Source organism: Oryza glaberrima, chromosome 9 (assembly GCF_000147395.1).
Source record: "Oryza glaberrima chromosome 9, OglaRS2, whole genome shotgun sequence".
Lineage (NCBI taxonomy): Eukaryota > Viridiplantae > Streptophyta > Magnoliopsida > Poales > Poaceae > Oryza > Oryza glaberrima.
In genome coordinates this window covers 13,514,523-13,538,371 of record NC_068334.1, presented here as the reverse complement: position 1 = coordinate 13,538,371, position 23,849 = coordinate 13,514,523, and the positions used below count along the sequence as shown (strand labels likewise).

Genomic DNA, 23,849 nt, shown 5'->3' with positions numbered 1-23,849 from the left:
ACATACATATATATTTGGTATAAGTCCACTTCATTAATAAGGAAACAAAAGAATAGAAGGAGGAGGTACCGTGATCCTCACGATCACGGTCCTACAAATCCGACTCCTTCGGGAGATCGGTTTCATAACAAAAACTACTTATCTCGCAACAGGTTCTCGCATACAGGTAAGTTTCCAGAATCTGACCAATTGCCAAGGAATTTTGATTACTTTGTGAAGCAAGTATCACATCTTTGGTACTAATAGATTTTGCATAAGAAAAATCTGATTATATTCCTTTCATTTTTCATCTCTATGTGCTATGCTCATATTAGGATTGGTCCTGGCTGCCTGATTCTTGATGAGTGTACTAGTAGTACTATTGAAATGGAGGCCTTGATTTTCATGGACAATACATCACAGTTTGAACATGTTGAAATGCAAAATATTACATGGCTCCTAAAAAGTCAATTTTGTCCTGTCCAAACTTCAAAATGAGAAAATTAAATCTGTTTTCCATTTGCTAAATTTCACATTTAGCATTCATACCTTGGGAAGTTTTATCTAACACCCAGGCAAAACAAGCCTACACATCACTCCTGACTCCAAAAGACAGGCATAATCGATATTACCGATTAAGCTCTGGTAAATCCTTTGATGATAAACGCTAACACAACGTTGTCAAAAGAAGAAGAAACTCAAAATTATTATTATTTTTGGGTTAGATGGAAGAAAATTTCAGAACCTAACACAAACTGTGTCTGTATGAGTACATGGACAGTTCAGGCAAAGGTCTACGCCACGTGGCCGCCGCCGCCGCCCTCGTCGCCGGCGGGCGGCGGCGGCGGCGGCGCGGCCTCCCTGACCTCGAGGATCTCGACGCGGCGGTTGGTCCGCTTCCTGATCTTGATCGCCACGTCCTGCGGGCTGAAGGCCCCGAACACGCTCACCCTGCCGTGCTTCCTGTCGATCAGGTGGCTCTCCAGCTCTGCAAACCAAGCAAGCGCACACACAGCAGCAGCAGCATCAGTCACCGGCGTCGCCATGGCAGAAAAAAAAACAAAAGCTTCGTTTCACCGGCCGGCGTCGCCATGGCCAGACCGGCTACCTTCCTACTCCCTCCGTCCCTAAATATTTGATGCTGTTGATTTTTTTAAACATGTTTAACCGTTCGTCTTATTCATAAGTTTTGTGAAATATGTAAAACTATATATATACATAAAAGTATATTTAACAATAAATCAAATGATAGGAAAAGAAATTAATAATTACTTAAAATTTTTTAATAAGACAAACAACCAGATACGTTTAAAACGGCGTCAAATATTTAGGGACGGAGTGATACCTTGCATCTGGAGCAGCGCCCTCCTGATCTTGTGGTAGCACCCGTTGCAGTCGATGTTCATCCTGAGCGTCATGTAGTAGAGCTGCAACACAGCAACCAAGCGCAGAGATTGAGCATCATATGATCATCATCCCATTGCTACTTCTCTCAAGCTTCGACACACTCATGGCCATGGCTGTTACCCTGTAGTCCATGGAGAAGTAGGAGGAGGAGAAGGAGCTCTTCCTCGGCGACGGCGAAGACGACGACGACAAAACTGAACGAAGGTTCAGACTACTTCTTCAGAGTTCAGTAGTTCAGAGCTTCAGAAAAGGTAGTGGACAAAAAAGCATGGAGTTGGCCGGATTCTTGCTCTGCTTTGGTTAGTGCTTAAGCAAGCGTGCCTCTTTAATCCCCTTTTTATGGCTGCTCAGTGACTCGGTTCATTCCATTCCCCTTTGTGTGGGATCGATGCGTGTCTTCAGAATCGGATTCTGTGGCAGCCTGGCTTCCATGCACAGCCCCTTTTAGCTGCTTCTTTTTTTTTTTTTGAACATTTTTTAGCTGCTTCTCATCTCACTTTTTTCTCTCATGAGCTCTCCGTTTCATTCTCTGTATCTTCAGCCTGAAGTCTGAACCCATGGATTCAGTAAAAGAACTTGACAGTGAGATGCAGATATGTTTCTCCATCGACTTTGAGACTTTGTTTTTTTAGAAAGTGCAGACTTTTACGATGTATGTAACAATTTGCTGGCTCCTCTTGTTTTTTTTTTTTCAGAATTTGGTTCGTGATGGATGTTCCATCTGGGGTTTGAGACTTGAATGCAAGAAACTGATAAGTTGGACAGGTGGTATGATTTTCAACGTTTCAAGAAGACATTGGCATTTGAAAAGAATAGAAAAATGATGTACTTCATGGATAGATTTGTCATCAGCATACCTGTAAAAAAGGTGCGTTTTTTTTCGTAGCTAGATGCAAAATATATTTCATCATGTCCTAGCTTCTTTCTTGACAGTATTAGCAGTTCAACAATAACAGCAACTATAAAGTTGCAATTAATCAGATGAACTCACTTTAACCCTGCCAGTTTTACCAAGGGAGCATGACCATTGATCAGATTCTTCAGTCCTGTACTGGTAAAATTCTGCTTCAGCTGAACCAAAAGCCTCTTCACTACTTCCTTTGCTTCTTTTTTCATTTACTGCTCTAGAAACAAATTTGCCGGCTAGTGACATCAACTTCACAAGTATCAATTCAGGGGTAAAAGACTGCAAACTCCATTTCATTTCAAATTGGATAAGATGACAAGGGGATGATAAAAATTGTCTAAACTACAACCAAGACATTCACGAAAGATATTTGAAGTTTTTTATGGAGCTGATATAACCAAATGGACTGCATTACACACAAGACTTTGACATCAGAAGTCCAAGACTGAGTTCAGGTGGTTGACATAATAACCTAGGAGATGAACCAAAGTCACACCAAAGATGCATAATTCATAAAAAAGAAGAAGGAGAAGATGCATGGTTCAGAAAGAAAAATAGAAGATATATCATCCTTGATAATTCATATCCCGTAAGTTCTTTCATCTGATGAACAGCTAGCTGGGCAATGATTCTCCACTGATCGTGCATACTTCAAGGAGCAGTGGTGGCATTAGCCATGGATACATCAAGGAGCAGAGCCCCTGAGGAGATCCTGGTGAATTCAGTGCAGAGCTGGTTTTGCAGAGTTTGAACCACCTTTGTTTGTTTGAAGGCCTTCCAATTGCCTCATTACTTCTTCTCTTGTAGGAACTTCTTGTGCAGTAATGACTTATTCTGAGATCTTCCCGGTGAGCAAAAGCCTTCCACTTGCTATCGATCCACTCGAGTGAATGCCTCAGTTGATCCCTATGGAATAACACCATCTTCTTCTCCCCCGCAAATTCAGACAAGGGAAAGAACTCCGTTGACATGGCAACAAGCTAAACACAAGCAAGAATTTGCATCATGGACTGTTAAATTTGAATCCACTAAGAAGGTAATCAACTGACAATTCACCTGGTAAGTAAGCTAGCAGCCTCCTTGCATCACTCACCTTCAGCAAAATTCCCTCCCACCAACCATCATACAACCATCCGTCAATGACGGTGCCAACACCGATCGTAGAGGGGTTCTCCCTCTCCGACATATTGTGGGGACGAATTCTTGTTCTTCCAGAGAGGTGTATGCATAGAGGGTCAGGATTAGCGGTTCTTGTCACAAGCAACCATTCCTGCAGGAGAACAACCAGTTCGTGTTAGCCTTCTCAACTCAAAGTGAGCTTCATGGACATGAGCGGGAGCTTGCCATCTGGTTACTATAAAAGAAAGAATTTTATTTTACTATATAACTCTACTGGAAGTATTCTACTAGAAGTTACTACTTTAGTTCTACCATATTATCAACAGTAGAAGTTACTATTGTATCTCTAACGATAGTGCTCTACTATCAATATTATCAACCGTACAAGTCATTTGAACTGTTAATTTATGACTTCTACTATCAGTAGAGGACAATATTCTTCTATAGTAGTATAAATCGATATGGTCCAATGAATAAGAAAGAACAAAAGGTGTAGATTCATTCTACTACCCATAGAGGCCACCGTAAAATTTGTCAAGAACGAACTGCATTTTCAGAAGTGGTACTGAAATTAGGCGACATACCTCTAGGTTTGCTCTTGGTGTTTCAGGATCTTGGAGGTGTTGGTACCTCACCTTGATGCGATCTCCACGCCTCCTGATCACTGAACCGATGAACCAACAGCCCCTAATGCCACTTTCCTGGCTCAGGCATTCAACAAGGCAACCAGGAGAGAAATACTACTCGAGATACTGCTCCAGGGCAGAGTTCATCAGAGCAGATGCAGGCTCTGTTGGTGCAGCATTGCGTGCAGTGACATTGATTGTTGCGGCCTGAACATTGGTCTCATCACTTGCAGTGGGGTTCACCACGGTCTGATGATGATGATGACCTCTATCTGATGATCTTGTGTGTTCTTGTTGCCTTCGGATGCGTCGGGTTGCATGTTCACGGGAGGTGTGCCTAAGATTGTTCTAAATATCTCCTGTTCTGAATACCCTTACAACTGTGCAATGTCAAAGGTCTTGACATTGCTATCATTGTCGATATACTGGATGCATAGGTAGGGCTGCCAGTCGATGTTGTTGGCAATTGCTTGAAACTTCTCAAAGTGTTATTTTTTCAGGACTGAAGCCAATCCGTCTATGCATTCAACTCTGATGTCTTGCAAATTGTCGGAGAGGAGGATCTCTCTATCATTAACACCTGGAGAAAGCTGAATACCGGAGGAGTTGAGTGTTTGAAACCATCGTATCTGAACCATGTTGTTTGCATGGTTATCCTTGTAGAGTTCATCCACATAAGCAACAAGTTTGTTGCCATGTTGGACCAAGATGTAAACAAAATCGTGAACCTAAAAAGTGTCATGAACGCAATGGGTGTAAGCCTAAGATTCAGTCCTCTAAGATTTTTTAAAAAATGCGCTGATGATTGATAGGCATACCATGAATGTAAATCCCCTTCGCCAGAAGGATTTGTAGCTCTTCCCTTTTCTTGGAATGCGATTCAGGACCTAACCATTTGAAATCACTTGAATCATTTCCAGCAGCCGATGATGAAGAGTCCTGAATGAATAAAATATAATTTCCTTATTAACTTCAATATATAGTGCTTTGTTGGAAGCATTTCTCATGAAAAATAAAAATGATCAGAAATTAACTTAATGTACCTTTGTTGTGGAGATATTAGCAAGCTTAGCATTTTCACCATCATTGTTACAAATTGCAACTTCATCAAATGTAACATCTATCATGGATGATACACTATTAGGACTGGCAAAAACCGAAAAAACAAAGATATGCAAGCCAATTTTCACGGTGGTGATTAGCTGACGAGTCCAAAGATTAGCGCGGATCGTAAAAATTGTAAATATTAATATACGATGAACAAAAAGAAAATCAAACTGAACATGTCCTAAAACAGATGCTAATATGGGGTAACAAGGAACATTATCTCATTGAGGTATTGACTGCACAATGATGAGGCCCATTCATTTTGCTAATGAAACAAAAGGAAGAAAGAATAGAAGAAGGCATATATGTGCATGTTGCTAATGCTAGAAAAGTGCATATCTCTTGATTAATTCAATTCACAGCTTTGTTCAAGAGTTGGGAAATTAGAACAAAAAAAATGATATTTGACTTGTTAAAGAACAAAACTTTACAACCATTTAAATGAAGTTCTATGACTCATTGGGTTTAATAACCACGATAAGTCTGAAATACACATACAGATCTGACAAGTCTTCATCTAAATTGCAATAGCTTAAATCAAGCCAACCTAGAGAAGTATATGCGAGGTCAAGTCCATACTAATAGCAAATGGAAACAATATACTAAAAAGAAGGTAAGTTTTTAGATCATTGAACTCTATATGCATATCTCCGCTATGTATAGGAAAATTTTGCTCACTAATATATACTACAAGCACGTGCACATTACAAAGATATCATCCATTGTGTGACTGGCAAATGGAGACAAGGCCCTATAGCTGTGTACTAGTACATAGGGGTTAGGACCACAAGTCAGTAGCTCAAATATGTTTATAGATAAATTGACAACGGAAAAGGCATCAAAGGAAATGTCTACCGAAGTAAGACCCTTCTTAGATACAATAAGAAACATATTAACTGTCAAAAAGTATTTCCTTAAATTAATTCATATGGAGATCCCTTTTTTAAGGAATTTCTAGCTCGTTAGGTAGATCCACAATTCAATGGTAATTTGCTAAAAGTAGTGGTGGTGTAATAAAGCACCTTTTTAGCTCTTTTTCCTGTGTATGCATATGAATCTCTAGAGACAGAGAATAATCCATATTTAAGTTGGCCCTTACACTTGGCTTAATACTATCCATAGCCACTAAAAGCTCAAATGGGTTTAACATATCATCTTTTCATAAACAAAACAAGAGCTTAATCAAAGTAACAAACAAATACCAATAAATTAAGCACGTTAAACCAATAAACTCTCACATCCCTCACTGTAAATCTACGTAGGTTATAAAAAATATCATTTTTCCCTGTACGAAGGCATGAAATTGCAGCGCATTGGATAATAAGATGAAATGTGTTTAGAAGCCCTTACATCTCCTTGTTGCTAGTACGGAGGAGGTGTTCACTCCAACCACCACATCTGAGCGAGCCCCTCTACCCCCACGCCACGCCCATGGTTGCGCCCTTTCCCATTCCTAGCCCCTCGGCCCACATACATTCATCATCGTACTTGCTATAGTAGAGGAAGAGAGGATTAGTGACCACCTTATGCTCGAGATAATGAAAAAAAGTTCAAGTAAGGGTTTAAGCTTATAGTGGTAGGCTACAAATAATTTATTTGAAATTTGAAAAATACTCTAGACAACGTTGGAAATTCTCACGGCCAGGCAATACAATGTTTGGGCTATGGGTTGTAGGGATTCTTTTTTTTGAAAGGAAAACTACCAGGCATTTGCCCAGTAGTGTATTCTATAAAAAGGAGAAAAAGTATTTGCAGCAAAAAAGAAAAATTACAAAAGGCTACAGCCTCGCTAAAGAACTATAAAGTTTGTGTCGGTGATATGGGCCCGGGGTATCAGGTTTAGAGGGAGGAGGCTGCCCCCCGATGCCATGTGGCCCTCCCCTGAGGGGAGTCAGGCCCGAGGTGGGGTGGCGGCCACTCCTTCCCAAAGACTAGTCGGAGGAGGCTGCCCCCCGATGCCACGTGGCCCTTCCCCGAGGGGAGTCGAGCCCGAGGTAGGGCGGCGGCCACTCCTTCCCAGAGACTGGATGGAGGAGGCTGCCCTCCAATGCCACGTGGCCCTCCCCCGAGGGGGTCGGGCCCGAGGTAGGACGGCGGCCACTCCCTGGCCGAGACTAGAGGGAGAAGGCTGCCCCAGGCGCCACGTGGCCCTCCCCCGAGGGGGGATCGGGCCCAAGGTCGGGCAGCGGCCGCACCCTCCCGTGACTAGGGGTCGGGCTCCCCCCGACCCCCTCTCTAGGTCACCACGTACGATGGGTTAGGTGTCCGCCTCCAGGTGCCCACCTACCCGCATTTATGGCGATTCGAGTGGTCGTGCCACGCCGCATTTAATGCGGTGTGCAGTGTACTCAATCGGTCTGTGCCCGGTCGAATGACCGATGGGACCCAGGATGTCAGGCGCACCATCGCTTGTGTCAGGCGACGTGCAGCCCGACATGTCCCATCAAATAATGATGGTGAGAGGTTCTCATCCTCTTATCCCAGCCGGAGTCGGTCATCCCGCTCTGGTCAAAGCAAGGCTCTAGTTTCCCGGTGTAATAGGAGCCCAGAAGTCTTCACCCATTAAATGGTGACTGACAGGGGCACCCCCCGTATCAGGCGGCATGATTTGACAGGCCCCATCATCAAGACGACGTGTGCTTGGCTTCCCAAGTCAAGAGACAAGACATGCATTTAATGCAAATATTATAATACTTCTCCACCGGAGCTAGGTTAGGTTGTTGGGCCCATGTGGTAACCCCTTGAGGTATAAAAGGAGGTCCAGGCCTAGTGGTGGAGGGGGGGACTTCCGAGCGAATTGGCGCTTGGGTCTCGCAACCCCAAGCACTTTTGTTCTACATTCAATCAATCAAGAACAGGAGTAGGGTATTACGCTTCTCAGCGGCCCGAACCTATATAAACCCCTTTTGTCTCATCGTCTTTAGGGATTGAACCCCCTCAGGATCACATAGCTTCGCTCACCAAGCCCTCGAATCTCACCCGCTGCCCCTGGCCGAACTCACAAAGGGGGCCTCACGGTTCCCTGGTGGAGGAGTTCACCCTCCGACAGTTTGTAACCAATCAGAGACCGATTGCCTAAGTGGATCATTCATTCTACACATGTAGAAGAATCTATCAAAAGAAGGATCCATATTCTGAAAAATCTTCCCATTTCGTTGTTTCCAAATGTGCCAGCACGCAATAAAGCAAATTTCCAAAAAGCCCTTCCTCCTGAACCTCAATCTTGCCAGCACAAACATCTGAAAGAATTCCAAAGAGGTGTTCCATAATATTCCAAGCTTACGCTAACACTTTCTACTAAATGGACACTAGAAAAACAGATGAAATAGAGTTTCTCTTTGCTGCAACGAACAAAGAACGCAAGTGAGATCAAAGGAGCACAATTCCTTCTATCCAACATATCTCTCGTGTTTAGTCTGCCACAAAAAAGTAGCCATATGAAGACTTTAATCTTGTATGGGTTCTTATTGGAGGGGAATGAATATTTTTTTTGCATAGAGGACCCTAGAGTTTGCTGTAATTGCACAATTAGTTTTCTTTTATGTGGGTTGTGAAATGGCAGCTTCACCATGTAGTTTTGAGGAATTATGCTCTAAGGGTTCCTCATGTGGGATGTTGGGGCTGCTTTGATCAGCCTCAAGAAATTTGCCAATACAATTTCACATGCCTAGTAAATATCATTTTGTTTGGGCCATAACTTGGGTCAAGTTTCAAAAATTCAAATTGTACTCCCTATATAAATGTATGCCAAAATAAGGGAAAGTTCTACGCAAGGAGAATAATCACCCCAAATAATCACCCGAGTTTTGTCATACCTAAAATTTTGTTCGGTTACTACATGGGATAGTTACTAATAAAAACAATTCTATTTTTATGGCTTTCAATTAACCACAGTTACTCTTTCCCATGGAAGCCAATGGCCAGTTGTTGGTGAAAATGTTTTGTCTCATGAAAGTGTATAAAAAGAAGTGTAAATTTCATTGAATCTCATTATTAGAGATAGTCAAGTTTATTTTCATTGCGATGGAACTAGGAATTGATCCCATGAGTTTGATCCGTTAGGCATATTTTAGCACAAGTTGGGGTGGGCAGAAATTTCCCGAAAACCGACCACCGAACCAAACCGAAGTGTTGGTTTTTTTCGGTGTTCAACTGGTGGCGCGGTTTTCGTTTTAATACAGTTCAGTGGTTGGTAGTTTCTTTGGCCTCCGCCTACTGTCAACCAATCTCACCAAAGAAACCAAAGTAAATTGAAGTCCACATGCACAGGATTGGTTTCTGAGGCTCTGAGCGAATCTGCCTCATTGTTTCACGTAATTTTGCTTTATCTTGTGGGCGTGGGTGGTGGAGCCCACAACCTTTGGGCCCATGGCTAGCTTTGCATGATGGGAGGATGGGAGATCGAGGCATGCATTTATTCGGTAAAAACTGAACCCCGAAAAATCCAAACCAATTTTGTTTGGTCTTTTTTTTCTCGGTTTTTGTTTTATTCGTACTCTCTTCGGTTGTCATTCTACAGAAACCGATCTTTTAGGGAGCCATCAAACCGAGGCGATTAAACCGGAAAAACCAAATACCCACCTCTAATCGTAAGTTCTAGCCAAACATTTGAATTTGATAAAAGTGTACAACATGCAAATGACTATTATTTTATTAGGACCCTTTTTGCACAACTTCAGATCCAAGGTTTCTTGGAGTTGGGTATCCGTAGCTCGACAAATCCATAGACTTGGATCTGCCATTACATTGACAAGATTTGGATGATTTATTTTGTTCCTGTTTTAGATTAAATATAATTTTTTAAACACTATAATTTAACATACTCTTCAAACCCAACATGGAGTTGTGCCAAATAGAGCCTACATATATTGCTAGTGAATTATTAACATATATCACCATATTGAATATCAAACAACAACAAAAAAAAGACAACAAGAGATTAATCATAAAAAAGAAAATACATTGTTTCCTCCGACGGTTAACCACTCCATGGGGATGGTGGTGAGCACACGCACAATGATTGGAGCAAGATCTGCAAGAGTTAATTTAGGTGGTTAATCAGTGGATGTATTCTTAGAGGAACTACCTCTGAAATTTGCTAGAATTCCCGATCATCTATTTCCAAGAATAAATCAGGGTTACACTTACTCGAATCGAGGCAAGGCCCTCTTGCCTCCTTGCATAGTTCTGATGCCTTTTCGCCATCGTTTCCCATCTAGAATATTTTTGGGAATTACAAGGCTCTCTTGCCTTCCACTATAACAATTGTACTGGAACTTTTTTGGGTGAAGAGTTCTTTCCGTAGCAAGTGACTATGTATAATCGTAGCCCATAGGAATTCGACCCTTGAGTCATTCTCGGCACGGTGTGCTACTGGCTCCTTGTTTTGTTGCGAACTGTGTCTACAGCACACTCCATCAGGCGTCACATGTATTTACTTGCTGGTATGATTACTACAACAAAAACATTATGTAGAGTCACTTTTGTAGAGGCGATTTTCAAATTGCCTCTAAAATTTGGACCTCTATAGTCTAGAGACACTTTCTAAATCGTCTAAAATACTTTTACTATAGAGACATTTTAGAGACACTTTTAGCATATTTTTTTTAAGTTTATCTTGTAGAGACATTTTAGAGACACTTTTAGCACATCTTATTAAGTTTATCTTGTAGAGACATTTTCTCGACACTTTGAAATTTGCCTCATCTATAAAGGCATTTTCTTGGGGCATTTAAACCTCTGTAGAGACACTTTTCTGAATATTAATACATACTAAGTAACTAGATGTAAACAACACAAAGCATATATGCGGTCGTGATGATTAGCACATTGAAGATAAAAGAATATCAACCCAAGAGGTCATGAGTTCAAGGATTGGTAAGGGATAATAATTCTTCTCTTTTTTCACAATGATTTGCTATAGTTGCCGCATAATTCAATGTCTCTATAAACTGCCTCTATTTTGTATAGAGACATTTTATAAAATGCCTATTATTCGTAGAGACAATTCACCAAAAGACACTTATGCGACATTCTTCAAAATGTCTCTACAACACTGTAAAGGCATTTTAAATATGCCTCTACAATATTAGGAAAATGTCTCTACAAGACATATTTGTTGTAGTAATAAGCTTGTCTTTTGGAGTGGAATTTATCATAGACATAATTTGTTTTCTTTATATATACTCAATTGATTAATGAAGCCTTTGGTTTTTTTAGCAAATGTTGAGCACCTTTCACAAAGTAATTGGAACCCCATGAAGTTTATATGTTTCATGAAACTGTTCAATTATATACTTAGTTGTTGTTAAAGCATTCATCCCTTAAAAGATCATCATTTAGGGACAATGTAAGCAAATAATAACCAAATCGTACAAAAATGTGTGATGATGTTAACTCGAATCCAAACATTCCATGTATAAACTTAATCTTGATTTTGTCTGATTGTATCATACCTTAGCGTCGTACCATATCTTAACATTAATTATGCCTCGATTCTTTTTTGTCTTAAGTTATAATCAATAAAAAGTTTGGGTAATTTGATTCTAAATATTTTGGCTATAGAATTATTGAATGGGGTCACATAGAACTTATATTCCATTAGACAAAATAAGAGGTGTACTTAGAAAAGTAAGAGTACTTCATAAAAGAATATGTAGAAATATTGAAGGGCAAGAATGAAAAAAAATTGATGGCATTAATACTAGCATAAGAAAAATCCAAAAATAAAAGTGAAATTCCTAGGGAGGTCACCTGAAATTTGGTATTCATTTATTATGTGGCTACATTTGGATGAGGGTGGTGGTCCATGGTGGAATTTACATGTACAATGCATGACATTTATTTCTATCTTAAGCTTTCTTATCTCTTCATTTATTCTTAGGGATAGAATGAGTTGGAGGTGGAGTTGATGATGTGGAAGGATAAAGAATTGAGTCATGCATGGATAAATGCATATGACACCTACTTTTGTTCTTGTCCTCTTTAATTATGTGATAGAATATGGTGGTACAGATCAAACATATGACGTGGAAAATTAAATGGTGCAGCCATAAAAATACAAATGTACAAGAAACAATAGTTGTTTACTTTCCTTTTGAGCAATCTTATCATTCACTCTAAGGGATGGAATACAACGGAATCACATAAAGCATATGATGTGGAAGGCCAAACTAAAAGAATTATCCATGCAAATGCCACAACATAATCGATTTTCTATGTTATCTTTCACTCTTTTTATACCAGGATTTTTATCATTTCTCTTCAGCTGTTCAAAGCAATATAGGTGCCGAATTATCCTAGATGATAAAACTAGCACTGTTGTAGTGATATCGCAGTAATGATTATCATTTAGATAAAAATGCAGAAGTCCAGATGTAAGTGATATATGTGGTTCTTGCTATAATTTCTTAAAATATGTGTTATAGTAGGCATATAGTGGTAGAGAAACAAACAAAATTTGTACACTAGCACTTTTATGTTCTCTCTTTTTTGTAGAAAGTGAAAGTTTACTCTCTTTTTAAAAGATATTGAGTATATAACGTAAAATTCTAGAATTTTCAGAAGCATGGATGCTACCATGTGTCATATGTATTAAAACAAGAAAATCACTATAAAATGTAAGAGAATAATCTATATGTATTCTCTATTTTTTTTCATCCTTTCTGTTTTTTACATTAATATATGTTTCACTATGTACAGCTCTTTTTTTTTTGGTGTATTCTAGGTATGGTTTGATTATGCAATAATGTTTGCTTCTTTTTTTGGAACAAGTGCTTTTTATGGATGATACACTTTTATTTTTTGTATTGAATGATATTCTTTTCTTGGCACCATTATTTTTGTGCTTACATGTTTCTATCTCTATTAACCCCCTTCTTGATGTCATCAAGGTGGAAAAGGGGAGCGCTTGACTTGTACAGCTAACAGGAGATGAGCACAAGGGCATCATGGCCCAGCGCACCCATGTTTTTTTTTTATGTTTTCTCATATTTACTCCTTACTAAAAACGAGACATTGATATTTAAAATTTCTATAGATTTAAACATATCTCACAGTAAATGTAATAGATATGGAGTAGATACATGTAATAAATGATTTCTTTATTGTATATGCATGTGTTGTTCTTCACAAGTCAAAACATGGACCATGGAGTATGCATACATATGTATGCTAGGTGATCTCACTGCGTGCATGCATATGTTGACAGTCGTTATCAATTAGTTTCGACCCTCAATATTACTAAAATAGGAGAGAACTAGTGATGCTTGCAATGCATAAATATGTTAGAACAATAATATTCCACTAGTATTAGGTCTACTAACCTTTTACAGAGAATGACAATAAAGTGAAGGAGAATCGACATCAACTCAGACGATAGATCAATCGGACGATGTCGAGAACCAGACTTGTGTATGAATGGGCCAAGAACGCAGACTTGACACGATGAATCAGGCCAAAATTCATAAGTCTATGAAGTGAAGCAGCATAGGGGGCCACCAGCCAAAATGTGGGCTGGTTGGGCCGGCCCCAAGTTCGGCCGAATCTGGTGGTTCGGGCGAACCTCCCGTGCAGCCGATGGATGCAGGGTTTTGAGGGAACGGTGGAGATTCACTCCCTATGGCGGTTGGAGGGTATTACCGACATTTCCAATCGCCATAACCGTCATTACCTGCCTATTTAAGGAGTTCACTCTCTTCACTTCAACACACACCTCAAGCAAGAGCTTTCTCATTCCTCTCAAGTTTAGTCAGTAGTATCTAGCTGGTGGAATAGAATTAGAATAGGAATCAGGAGTCCGGAAGTCTTCGGAAGAGTTCGGGTATGGCTCTAGCAGCTTTCCTTTCCTCTTTTGTAAGCTTTGTACTTTTATTAGAATACTCTTCTATATACATTTATGGTATTGAAATACTTTCCGAGTATATGAGTACCTACTTTACATTATGTTCTTGTTATACTGAATGTACGGCTAGCTTATCTGGGAGATGCTTTGGTGCAGGTATAGTGTTTTCTTATGCAATTACTCTATGTCATGACGATGATATTAGAGTAGTATCTGGTACTTTAGACATGGTGTCTAGATTATAGGATATCATTATTTGGGGTTATATATTGCAGATGAGAGGTGATCCACTGATGGTGACAACTCAGTACGGGTATTCCTCCGCGCCTATATATAATCCTAAGTTAATTTACTGGGGAGGGTATTCCTCCGTATTTAGCCCCGGTTGGATGGTCATGACGGGCTGTCGTAAGGAACTCGGCAGTCAGGGGTGGCTTCTCGAAGTACCAGGAGGGCATCGGATAGAGGGTATTAGCTAGTATATCAGTTAACTAGAATGTATGTATACTATGTATATTAGAAGTATAGGAATAGATTTCCTTTCTCTTTTCTTTCCACCTAGCTTAGATAAATTATTATGAGGAAGAGTAGAAATGCTTGTGTGTCACTCTACCCTTGGATTATCTTAACCCCTGCTTAGAATATGATTATCACAAGTAATATATAAATTATTAGTTAAGTTCTCTCTACATGATCTTCCCACGGGATAAAATAAATACGATACCCTTGGAATACTCTCGGGTGAAATGCTACAATGGTATATCCGTGCGCTTGCGGATGAACTCTGTAACCATAATATACCAGAAGCATTTCTGCGCCATTGCTGGGAATTATATTTCTAGTAATGTCGTTAAGAAATACCAACAGCATACTAAGTGATGCCACTTTGCGAGTGATAAGACACACGTACATACAAGCTATGCTAGAGCATTTCGGCTTTTCCTACCTCCACATGCTAATGGTGCAGAGAAAAACAATAGCTTTTCAGAATTCAGTTCATGATGTTCCATCTGGGGTTTGAGACTTGGATGCAAGAAATTGATAAGTTGGACAGGTGGTAAGATTTTCAACGTTTCAAGAAGTTTGATAAGAATAAAGAATGGATGTACTTCATGGATAGATGTGTCATTAGTATAATGTAGAAAATGTGCACCTTTTATAGCTATATGGAAATGTATTTGATCATTCCACAGCTTCTTTCTTCACGGTATCAGCAATTCAAGAATAATAATCAAGTATAAAGTTGCAATTAAACAGATAAACTCATTTGAACCCTGACAGTTTTACCAGGGAGGATGATCATTGTCCAGATTCTTCTGTCTTGTGATGGCAAAATTCTGTATCAATTGAATCACCAAGATCGAAAAGAATCTTGGGTTAATTTGATCCATCCCACTGCAAATGTGGCTATTCAGAAAAATGCCATTACAATCCGTCTATTCGTAACCATGCCACTCCAATTTTACGAAATTAGAACCATGCCACTGCCTCACCTTTTCCATCCATCCTCTTCCTTTCCATCTTCTTCCTTCCTTCTCCATCTTCTAGCGCCGACGTGCGGAGGGAGAGGACGGCGGTGACGGTGACGGCGCCGGCGCGTGAAGGGAGTGGGTGGCGTCCATGCTGACGCGAGGAGGGATGGGACGACACGTGGAAGGAGCAAAGTCGTTGAGGGAGCCGGGAGGCAGCGCTGACTCGGCGCGCAGAAGGAGCCGTGGCGCGGGGGGATGGGGCGCCAGCGCCGGCTTCGACGCTCAGAGAAAGGATGGGACCGCAGCCGTCACAGCAGCCGCCAGGTTCCACTGCTCCCGCTGCCACTCCCCATGCGTGCCGGAGTGCCGCCAGCCATTGCTACGACCGTGGGGTTCCGCTGCTGCTGCTCGGCCGTCGCCGCCACTGAGTTCCACTGCTGGGCCAGCCCATCCGCCGCCACTCTCCAGCGATAGCGCCGCCTCCCGGAGCCAAGTCGGCGAGCTGGAGGAGAGGGAGACAAGCTAGCGCCGCCATCCCCTCCCTCCTTTCTCTGAGCGCCGGAGCCAGCACCGCCGCCCCATCCTTCCGCGCCCCGGCTCCTTCTGCGCGCCGAGTCAGCGCCGCCGCCGACTCCCTCGGCACCCCTTCTCCTTCCATGTGCCGGAGCCCGTGCCGTCCCTCCCTCCGCATGTCAGCACGGACGTCGCCACCACCGTCGTTCGCGCCGCCACAGCTGAAGCCACCGCACCGTCTCCTCCCTTCTTGCGTTGGCACCCGGTGGCGGTGACGGCCGAGCAGCAGCAGCAGCAGAACCCCGCGGTCGCGACGACGGCCGGCGGCACTTCGGCGCGCGTGGGGAGCAGCAGCGGTACCTGGCAGCTGCCGCGACGACCACTTGGCTCCGGGAGACAGCGCTGTCGCCAGAGAGCGGCGGCGGACGGGATGGCCCAGCACGCCGATGCCGTGAAGAAGATGGAGAAGGAAGGAAGAAGATGGAAAGGAAGCGGATGGATGGAAAAGGTGACGGCAGTGGCATGGTTCTAATTTTATAAAATTGGAGTGGCACGGTTACGAATAGACGATAATGGCATTTTTCTGAATAGCCACATTTGCAGTGGCATGGATCAAATTAACCAAAGAATCTTCGCTACTTTCTCAGCTTTTGTTTTTCATTTGCTGCGCCAAAAACAAATTTTGCCGACAAGTGACATTAACTTCAGAAGTAGCAATTCAGGGGTAAAATTAAGACTACAAACTCTATTTCATTTCAAATTAGATGAGATGATAAGGGGATGATAAAAATGGTCTAAACTACACTCATGATATTAATAAAAGATATTTGAAGTTTTTTATGGAGCTGATATAACCAAATGGATTGCGTCACACACAAGACTTTGACATCAGAAGTCCAAAACTCAGTTCAGGTGGTTGACATAATAACCTAGAAAATGAACCAAAGTCATACCAAAGAACATAATTCATAAAGAAAAAGAGAAGGTGGATAGTTCATCAAGAAAAAGAGAAAATGCATCATCCTTCATAATTCATATCCCGCAAGTTCTTTCATCTGATGAACAGCTAGCTCGGCAATGGCTCTCCATTGATCTTGCATACTACTTCATCATCAGGCACATAATTCACCAGGATCTCCTCAGGGGCTCTGCTCCTTGATGTATCCATGGCTGATGCTACCAATGATCCCATCCGACTACATTCTTGGACCAAAAGATCCTCTAGCCTTACGCTCGGTCCATTTCAGACTGTCCGACTTCAGGACATTTTCAAGATTAACTTGCGATCCCTTGTTATCAGTTCTAATTTCTTCAGAGGCAGGAACACCGACATGCTTGAAGTTTGAAGATCCTAGATCATTTGTTGCATGCCTAATGAGATCAGGTGTGGTTTTCTTAGTAGCAGAGCTGCTACTTCCCTCCTCTGCAGCTGGTTTTGCAGAGTTTGAACCACCTTTGTTTGTTTTCAGGCCTTCCAATTGCTTCATTACTTCTTCTCTTGTAGGAACTTCTCGTGCAGTAATGACTCTTATTCTAAGATCTTCCGCACTAGGGATTCGACGTGCGATATCTTCCCGGTGAGCAAAATTCTTCCACTCATTGTCAATCCACTCGAGTGAATGCCTCAGTTGATCCCTGCGGAATAGCACCATCTTCTTCTCCCCTGCAAATTCAGACGAGGGAAAGAACTCCGTTGACATGGCAACAAGCTAAACACAAGCAAGAATTTGCATCATAGACTGTTAAATTTGAATCCACTAAGAAGGTAATCAACTGACAATTCACCTGGTAAGTAAGCTAGCAGCCTCCTTGCATCATTCACCTTCAGCACAATTCCCTCCCACCAACCATCATACAACCATCCGTCAATGACGGTGCCAACACTGATCGTAGAGGGGTTCTCCCTCTCCGACATATTGTGGGGACGAATTCTTGTTCTTCCAGAGAGGCGTATGCGCAGCATGTCAGGATTAGCGGTTCTTGTCACAAGCAACCATTCCTGCAGGAGAACAATCAGTTCGTGTCAGCCTTCTCAACTCAAGGTAGGGTTGCAAGTGGGTCACCCGCGAACCCGCTTATAGGTCAAAATAAGCGAGTTCACGGGTTAGTTTAGCTTATAAGTGGGTTTTCGCGGGTAGCCGCTTGCACCCTTAACTCAAGGTGAGCTTCATGGACATGAGTGGGAGCTTGCCATCTGGTTACTATAAAAGAAAGAATTTTATTTTATATATAGCTCTACTGGTAGTAGTCTACTAGAAGTTACTACATTATCTCTAACATATTATTAACAGAAGAAGTTACTATTGAATCTCTAACGATAGTGCTCTACTATCAATATTATCAACCGTACAAGTCATCTCAGGTGTTAATTTATGAGTTCTACTATCAGTAGAGGAAAATATTCTACTATAGTAGTATAAATCGATATGGTCCAATGAATAAGAAAGAACAAAAGGTGTACATTCATTCTACTACCAATAGAGGCCACCATAAAATTTGTCAGCAACGAACTACATTTTCAGAAGTGGTACTGAAATTAGGTGACATACCTCTAGGTTTGCTCTTGGCGTTTCGGGATCATGGAGGTGTTGGTACCTCACCTTGATGCGATCTCCGTGCCTCCTGATCACTGAACCGATGAACCAACAGCCCCTAATGCCACTGTCCTGGCTCAGGCATTCCACAAGGCAACCAGGAGAGAAGTACTGCTCAAGATACTTCTCCAGGGCAGAGTTTATCAGACCAGAAGCAGACTCTGTTGGTGCAGCATTGCGTGCAAGGACATTGATTGTTGTGGCCTGAACATTGGTCTCATCACCAGCAGTGGGGTTCTCCACGGTCTGATGATGATGATGACCTCTGGCTGATGATCTTGGTGTGTTCTTGTTGCCTTCAGATGCGTCAAGATGCACGGTCACGGGAGGTGCGCCTAAGATTGTTCTAAATATATCCTGTTCTGAATACCCTTGCAGTTGTGCAATGTCAAAGGTCTTGACATTGCTGTTATTGTCGATATGTCGGATGCATAGGTAGGGTTGCCTGTTGGTGTTGTTGGCAATTGCCTGAAACTTCTCAAAGTGTTCTTTGTTCAGGACTGAAGCCAATCCATCTATGCATTCAACTCCGATGTCTTGCAAATTGTCGGAGAGGAGGATCTCTCTATCATTAACACCTGGAGAAAGTTGAATACCGGCGGAGTTGAGTGTGCGGAACCATCGTATCTGAACCATCTTGTTTGCATGGTTATCCTCATAGAGTTCTTCCACATAAGCAACAAGTTTGTTTCCATGTTGGACCAAGATGTAAACAAAATCATGAACCTAAAAAGGGTCATGAACACAATGGATGTAAGCCAAGATTCAGTCCTCTAAGATCTAAAAAAAAATGAGCGCTGAATGATTGATAAGCATACCATGAATGTAAATCCCCTTCGCCAGAAGGATTTGTAGCTCTTCCCTTTTTTGGAATGCGATTCAGGACCTAACCATTTGAAGTCCCCTGAATCATTTCCAGCAGTTGATGATGAAGAGTCCTGAATGAATAAAATGGAATTTCCTTATTAACTTCAATATATAGTGCTTTGTCGGAAGCATTTCTCATGAAAAATAAAAATGATCAGAAATTAACTTAAATGTACCTTTGTTGTGGAGATATTAGCAAGTTTAGCATCTTTGCCATCATTGTTACAAATTGCAACTTCATCAGATGCAACATCTGTAATGGATGATACACTATTGGTATCGACGAAAACCAAATAAATAAAGATATGCAAGCCACTTTCCACGGTGGTGATTAGCTGACTAGGCCAAACATTAGCGCAGATTGTAAAAATTCTAAATGTTAATAATACGATGAACAAAAAGGAAATCAAACTGAACATGTCCTAAAAAGATTGTTAATATGGGGTAACAAGGAACATTATCTCATTGAGGTATGAGGTATTGATTGCCCAATGATGAGGCCCATTCATTTTCCTAATGAAACAAAAGGAAGAAAGAACAGAAGAATGACATATATGTGTGTGTCACTAATGCTAGAAAAGTGCATATCTCTTGATTAATTCAATTCACAGCTTTGTTCAAGAGCAGGGAAATTAGATTAAAAAAACTGGATATTTGACTTATTAAAGAACAAAAGTGTACAAACCATTTAAGTGTAGTCCTATGACTCTGTGGGTTTAATGACTGCGCATGTCTGAAATATACAGATCTGGCAAGCCTTCATCTAAATTGCAAAAGCTTAAATCAAACCAACCCAAAGAAGTATATGCAAGGTCAAGTCCAAACTAATAGCAAGTGGAAACAATATACTAAAAAGCAAGAAAGTTTTTTTATCATTCAACTCTATATGCATATCTTCACTATATATTGGAAAATTTTGCTCACAATATATACTACAAGCACGTTCATATTACAAAAATAGCATCGATTGCGTGACTGGCATATGGGGTCAGGGCCCTCTAACTATGTACTAGTACATAGGGGTTAAGATCCGCACGTCAGTAGCTCAAATATGTTTGTAAATAAACTGACAGCGGTAAAGGCATAAAGGAAATGTCTACCGAAGTAAGACCCTCTCCTTAGATACAATAATAAACATATTAACTTTCAAAAAATATGTCCTTAAATGAATTCATATGGAGATCCTTTTTTAAGGGATATGTAGCTCCTTAGGTAAATCCACAATGCAATTGTAAGTTGCTTAGAGTAGAAGTATAAAGCACCTTTTTTGCACTTTTGCCTATGTGTGCATATGTATCTCTAGAGATAGGGAATAAGCCATATTTAAGTTAGCCCTTACACATTGCTTTATACTATCCATAGCCACTAAAAGCTTTAATGGGTTTAACATTTCATCTTTTCGTAAACAAACGAGAGCATAATCAAAGTAACAAACAAATATCAATAAGCTAAGCATAGTAAACCAAGAAACTCTCACATCACTCACCATAAATCTAACATAGGTGATAAAAAAATCATTTTCCCTCTACGGAGGCATGAAATTGCAGCACAGTGGATAATAAGATGGAATGGACTTAGAAGTGCCTACCTGAGATGAGCATGTTGAGCCAGTGCACCACATCCTTCCTCGACTTCCACCTGAGTCGTTCAACTCCAACAACCGCAGCCACCTGCAGCTCCTTGAGGGACTGTAGGAATGGCTCATGCACCACATAAGTCACCCTCCTATTGCTACGGTGTGTTCCTACCACCGCCAGCTCCCTCTCCCCATTACCAACGCCAGTAGCGCAACGGAGGTAGTAGTTCACAATGTCACGTTGCCCCTCATCACCTGGCACGGAATCTATCTCCAACCCAACCCACCTCCTTGTTGCTAGTACGGTGGTGTTTGCTCCAACCACCACATCTGAATGAGCCCTTCCACCCCCACGCCCCCGGTTGGGCCCGTTTCCATTCCTAGCCCCTCGGCCACGTGCATTCATCATCGTACTCGCTAGGGTAAAGAAAGAGAGGATTAGTAACCACCTTGCGCTCAAGACCGTGAAAGAAAGGTCAAGTGAGGGATTAAGCTTATAGTGGTAGGCTACAAAGAATTTGTTTGAAAATACTCTAGATAACGTTGGAAATTCTCTTAGCCGGACAATACAATGTTTGCTCTATGGGGTCTAGGTGTTCTTATAGGAGGGGAATGAGCATGCTTTTGCATAGATGACCCTAGAGTTTGTTGTAATTGCACAATTAGGTTTCCTTTATGTGGGCTGTGAAATGGCAGCTTCACCCTGTAGATTTTGAGGAATTATGCTCTAAGGGTTCCTCATTGGGATTTTGGGGCTGGTTTGATCAGCCTAGTAAATATCATTTTGTTGGGGCTAAAACTTGGTCAAGTTTCAAAAATTAAAATTGTACTCCCTATATAAATGTATGCCAAAGTCAGGGAAAGTTCTATGCAAGGAGAACAATCACCCCAAATAATCACCCAAGTTTTGTCGTACCTAAAATTTTGTTCAGTTACTACTTGGGATAGTTACTAATAAAAACTATTATGTTTTTTATGGCTTTCAACTAACCATAGTTACCCTCTCCCATGGAAGCCAATGGTCAATTGTTGATTGATATTTTTTATAATTTGTCTCGGGAAAGTGTATAAAAGGAAGTGTAAATTTCATTGAATCTCATGATTAGAGATAATCATGTTTATTTTCATTGTGATAGAATTGGGTATTGATCCCATGAGTTTGATACAATAGGCATATTTTAGTACAGGTTATAGCCGAACGTTTGAATTGGGTAAAAGTGTACAAGGAGCAAAGGACTATTGTATTATTTTATTAGGGCCCTGTTTCACACAACTTCAGATCCAAGGTTTCTTGGACCTGGGTATCCGTAGCTCCACGAATCCATAGATCTAGATCTATGATTACGTTGATAACACTTGGATGAATCATTTTGTTCCCATTTTAGAGTAAAAAATAATTTTGAAAACAATATAATTTAACATACTCTTCAAGTTCTGTGTGGATCTAAGATCTAGAGTTGTGCCAAATAGAACCATATTGAATATCAAACAACAACAAAAAAGACTATAAGAGATGAATAGATTAAAAGAAAATACCTTGTTTCCTCCTACGGTTATCCCACCCCATGGGGACGGTGGTGAGTGCTAGCACGATGGTTGGAGCAAGACCTGCAGGAATTAATTTAGGTGGTTAATCAGTTGATGTATTCTACGAGGAACTACCTTTGAAATTTGCTAGAGTTCCTCATCATCTATTTCCGAGAATAAATCAGGGTTACACTTACTTGAATCTAGGCTAGGCCCTCCTGCCTCCTTGCATAGTTTTGATGCCTTTTCTCCATCGTTTCCCATCTAGAATATTTTTGGAAATTACAAGGGTCTCTTGCCTTCAACTATAGCGATTGTACGGGAACTTTTTTGGGTGAAGAGTTCTTTCCATAGGAAGTGACTATTTATAATCGTAGCCCACAGGTATTCGACCCCTTGAGTCATTCTAGGTGCGGTGCGGTGCGGTACCGGCTCCTAGTTTGGTTGCCAGCTCTGTCTACATCACACTCAATCAGACATCACGTGTATTTATTTGCTGGTATAGTTAGTTTATCTTGTGGAGTGGGATTTCTCATGAATAAGCTTAATCTCGATTTTGTTTGATTGTATCATACCTTAGTGTCCTACCATGTCTTAACATAAATTGTGCATCGATTATTTTTTATCTTAGGCTATAATCAATAAAAAAGTTTGGGTAATTTGATTCTAAATATTTTGACTATAGAATTATTGAATGAGGTCACATAGAACTTATATTCCATTAGACAAAATGAGAGGTGTAGTTAGAAAAGTAAGAGTACTTCATAAAAAGAATATGTAGAAATATTGAAGGGCTAGAATGAAAAAAATGATGGCATTAATTCTAGCATAAGAAAATCAAAAAATAAAAGTGAAATGCCTAGGGAGGTCACCTGAAATTTGGTATTGATTTATTATGTGGCTACATTTGGACGAGGGTGGTGGTCCATGGTTGAATTCATATGTACAATGCATGATATTTGTTTCTACCTTAAGCTTTCTTATATCTTCATTTATTCTTAGGGATAGAATGAGTTGGAGGTGGAGTTGATGATGTGGAAGGATAAAGAATTGAGTCATGCATGGATAAATGCAAATGACACCTACTTTTGTTCTTGTCCTCTTTAATTATGTGATAGAATATGGTGGTACAGATCAAACATATGACGTGGAAAATTAAATGCTGCAGCCATAAAAATACAAATGTACAAGAAACGATAGTTGCTTACTTTCCTGTTGAGCAATCTTATCATTCACTCTAAGGGATGGAATATGACAGAATCACATAAAGCATATGATGTGGAAGGCCAAACTAAAAGAATTATCCATGCAAA

The 23,849-nt window shown here is 40.9% G+C and overlaps 2 protein-coding genes, 1 long non-coding RNA gene and 1 pseudogene across 3 annotated transcripts; 1 reads left to right on the top strand and 3 right to left on the bottom strand.

The window, feature by feature from the left end:
* Nucleotides 1-381: 381 nt before the first annotated feature.
* On the bottom strand, nucleotides 382-1,677 carry LOC127785185 (heavy metal-associated isoprenylated plant protein 7-like). Its single transcript, XM_052312611.1, has 3 exons — nucleotides 1,507-1,677; nucleotides 1,325-1,406; nucleotides 382-967 (listed from the first exon to the last, which is right to left on the bottom strand). Exons 1-3 carry the CDS (start codon nucleotides 1,516-1,518, stop codon nucleotides 774-776), a joined length of 288 nt encoding a protein of 95 aa, XP_052168571.1. The 5' UTR covers nucleotides 1,519-1,677; the 3' UTR covers nucleotides 382-773.
* A 1,231-nt stretch (nucleotides 1,678-2,908) lies between these two features.
* LOC127785297 (uncharacterized) lies at nucleotides 2,909-5,165 on the bottom strand (annotated as a pseudogene).
* Nucleotides 5,166-13,885: 8,720 nt separating this feature from the next.
* LOC127783573 (uncharacterized) lies at nucleotides 13,886-14,666 on the top strand. Its single transcript, XR_008019361.1, has 2 exons — nucleotides 13,886-13,966; nucleotides 14,263-14,666. It is a non-coding gene; the product is annotated as an uncharacterized LOC127783573 (long non-coding RNA).
* A 2,227-nt stretch (nucleotides 14,667-16,893) lies between these two features.
* On the bottom strand, nucleotides 16,894-22,800 carry LOC127785282 (uncharacterized). The gene is made up of 8 exons (XM_052312718.1): nucleotides 22,734-22,800; nucleotides 22,546-22,617; nucleotides 21,022-21,426; nucleotides 19,610-19,686; nucleotides 19,385-19,504; nucleotides 18,522-19,292; nucleotides 17,758-17,971; nucleotides 16,894-17,635 (listed from the first exon to the last, which is right to left on the bottom strand). Exons 1-8 carry the CDS (start codon nucleotides 22,798-22,800, stop codon nucleotides 17,169-17,171), a joined length of 2,193 nt encoding a protein of 730 aa, XP_052168678.1. The 3' UTR covers nucleotides 16,894-17,168.
* Nucleotides 22,801-23,849: the final 1,049 nt, after the last annotated feature.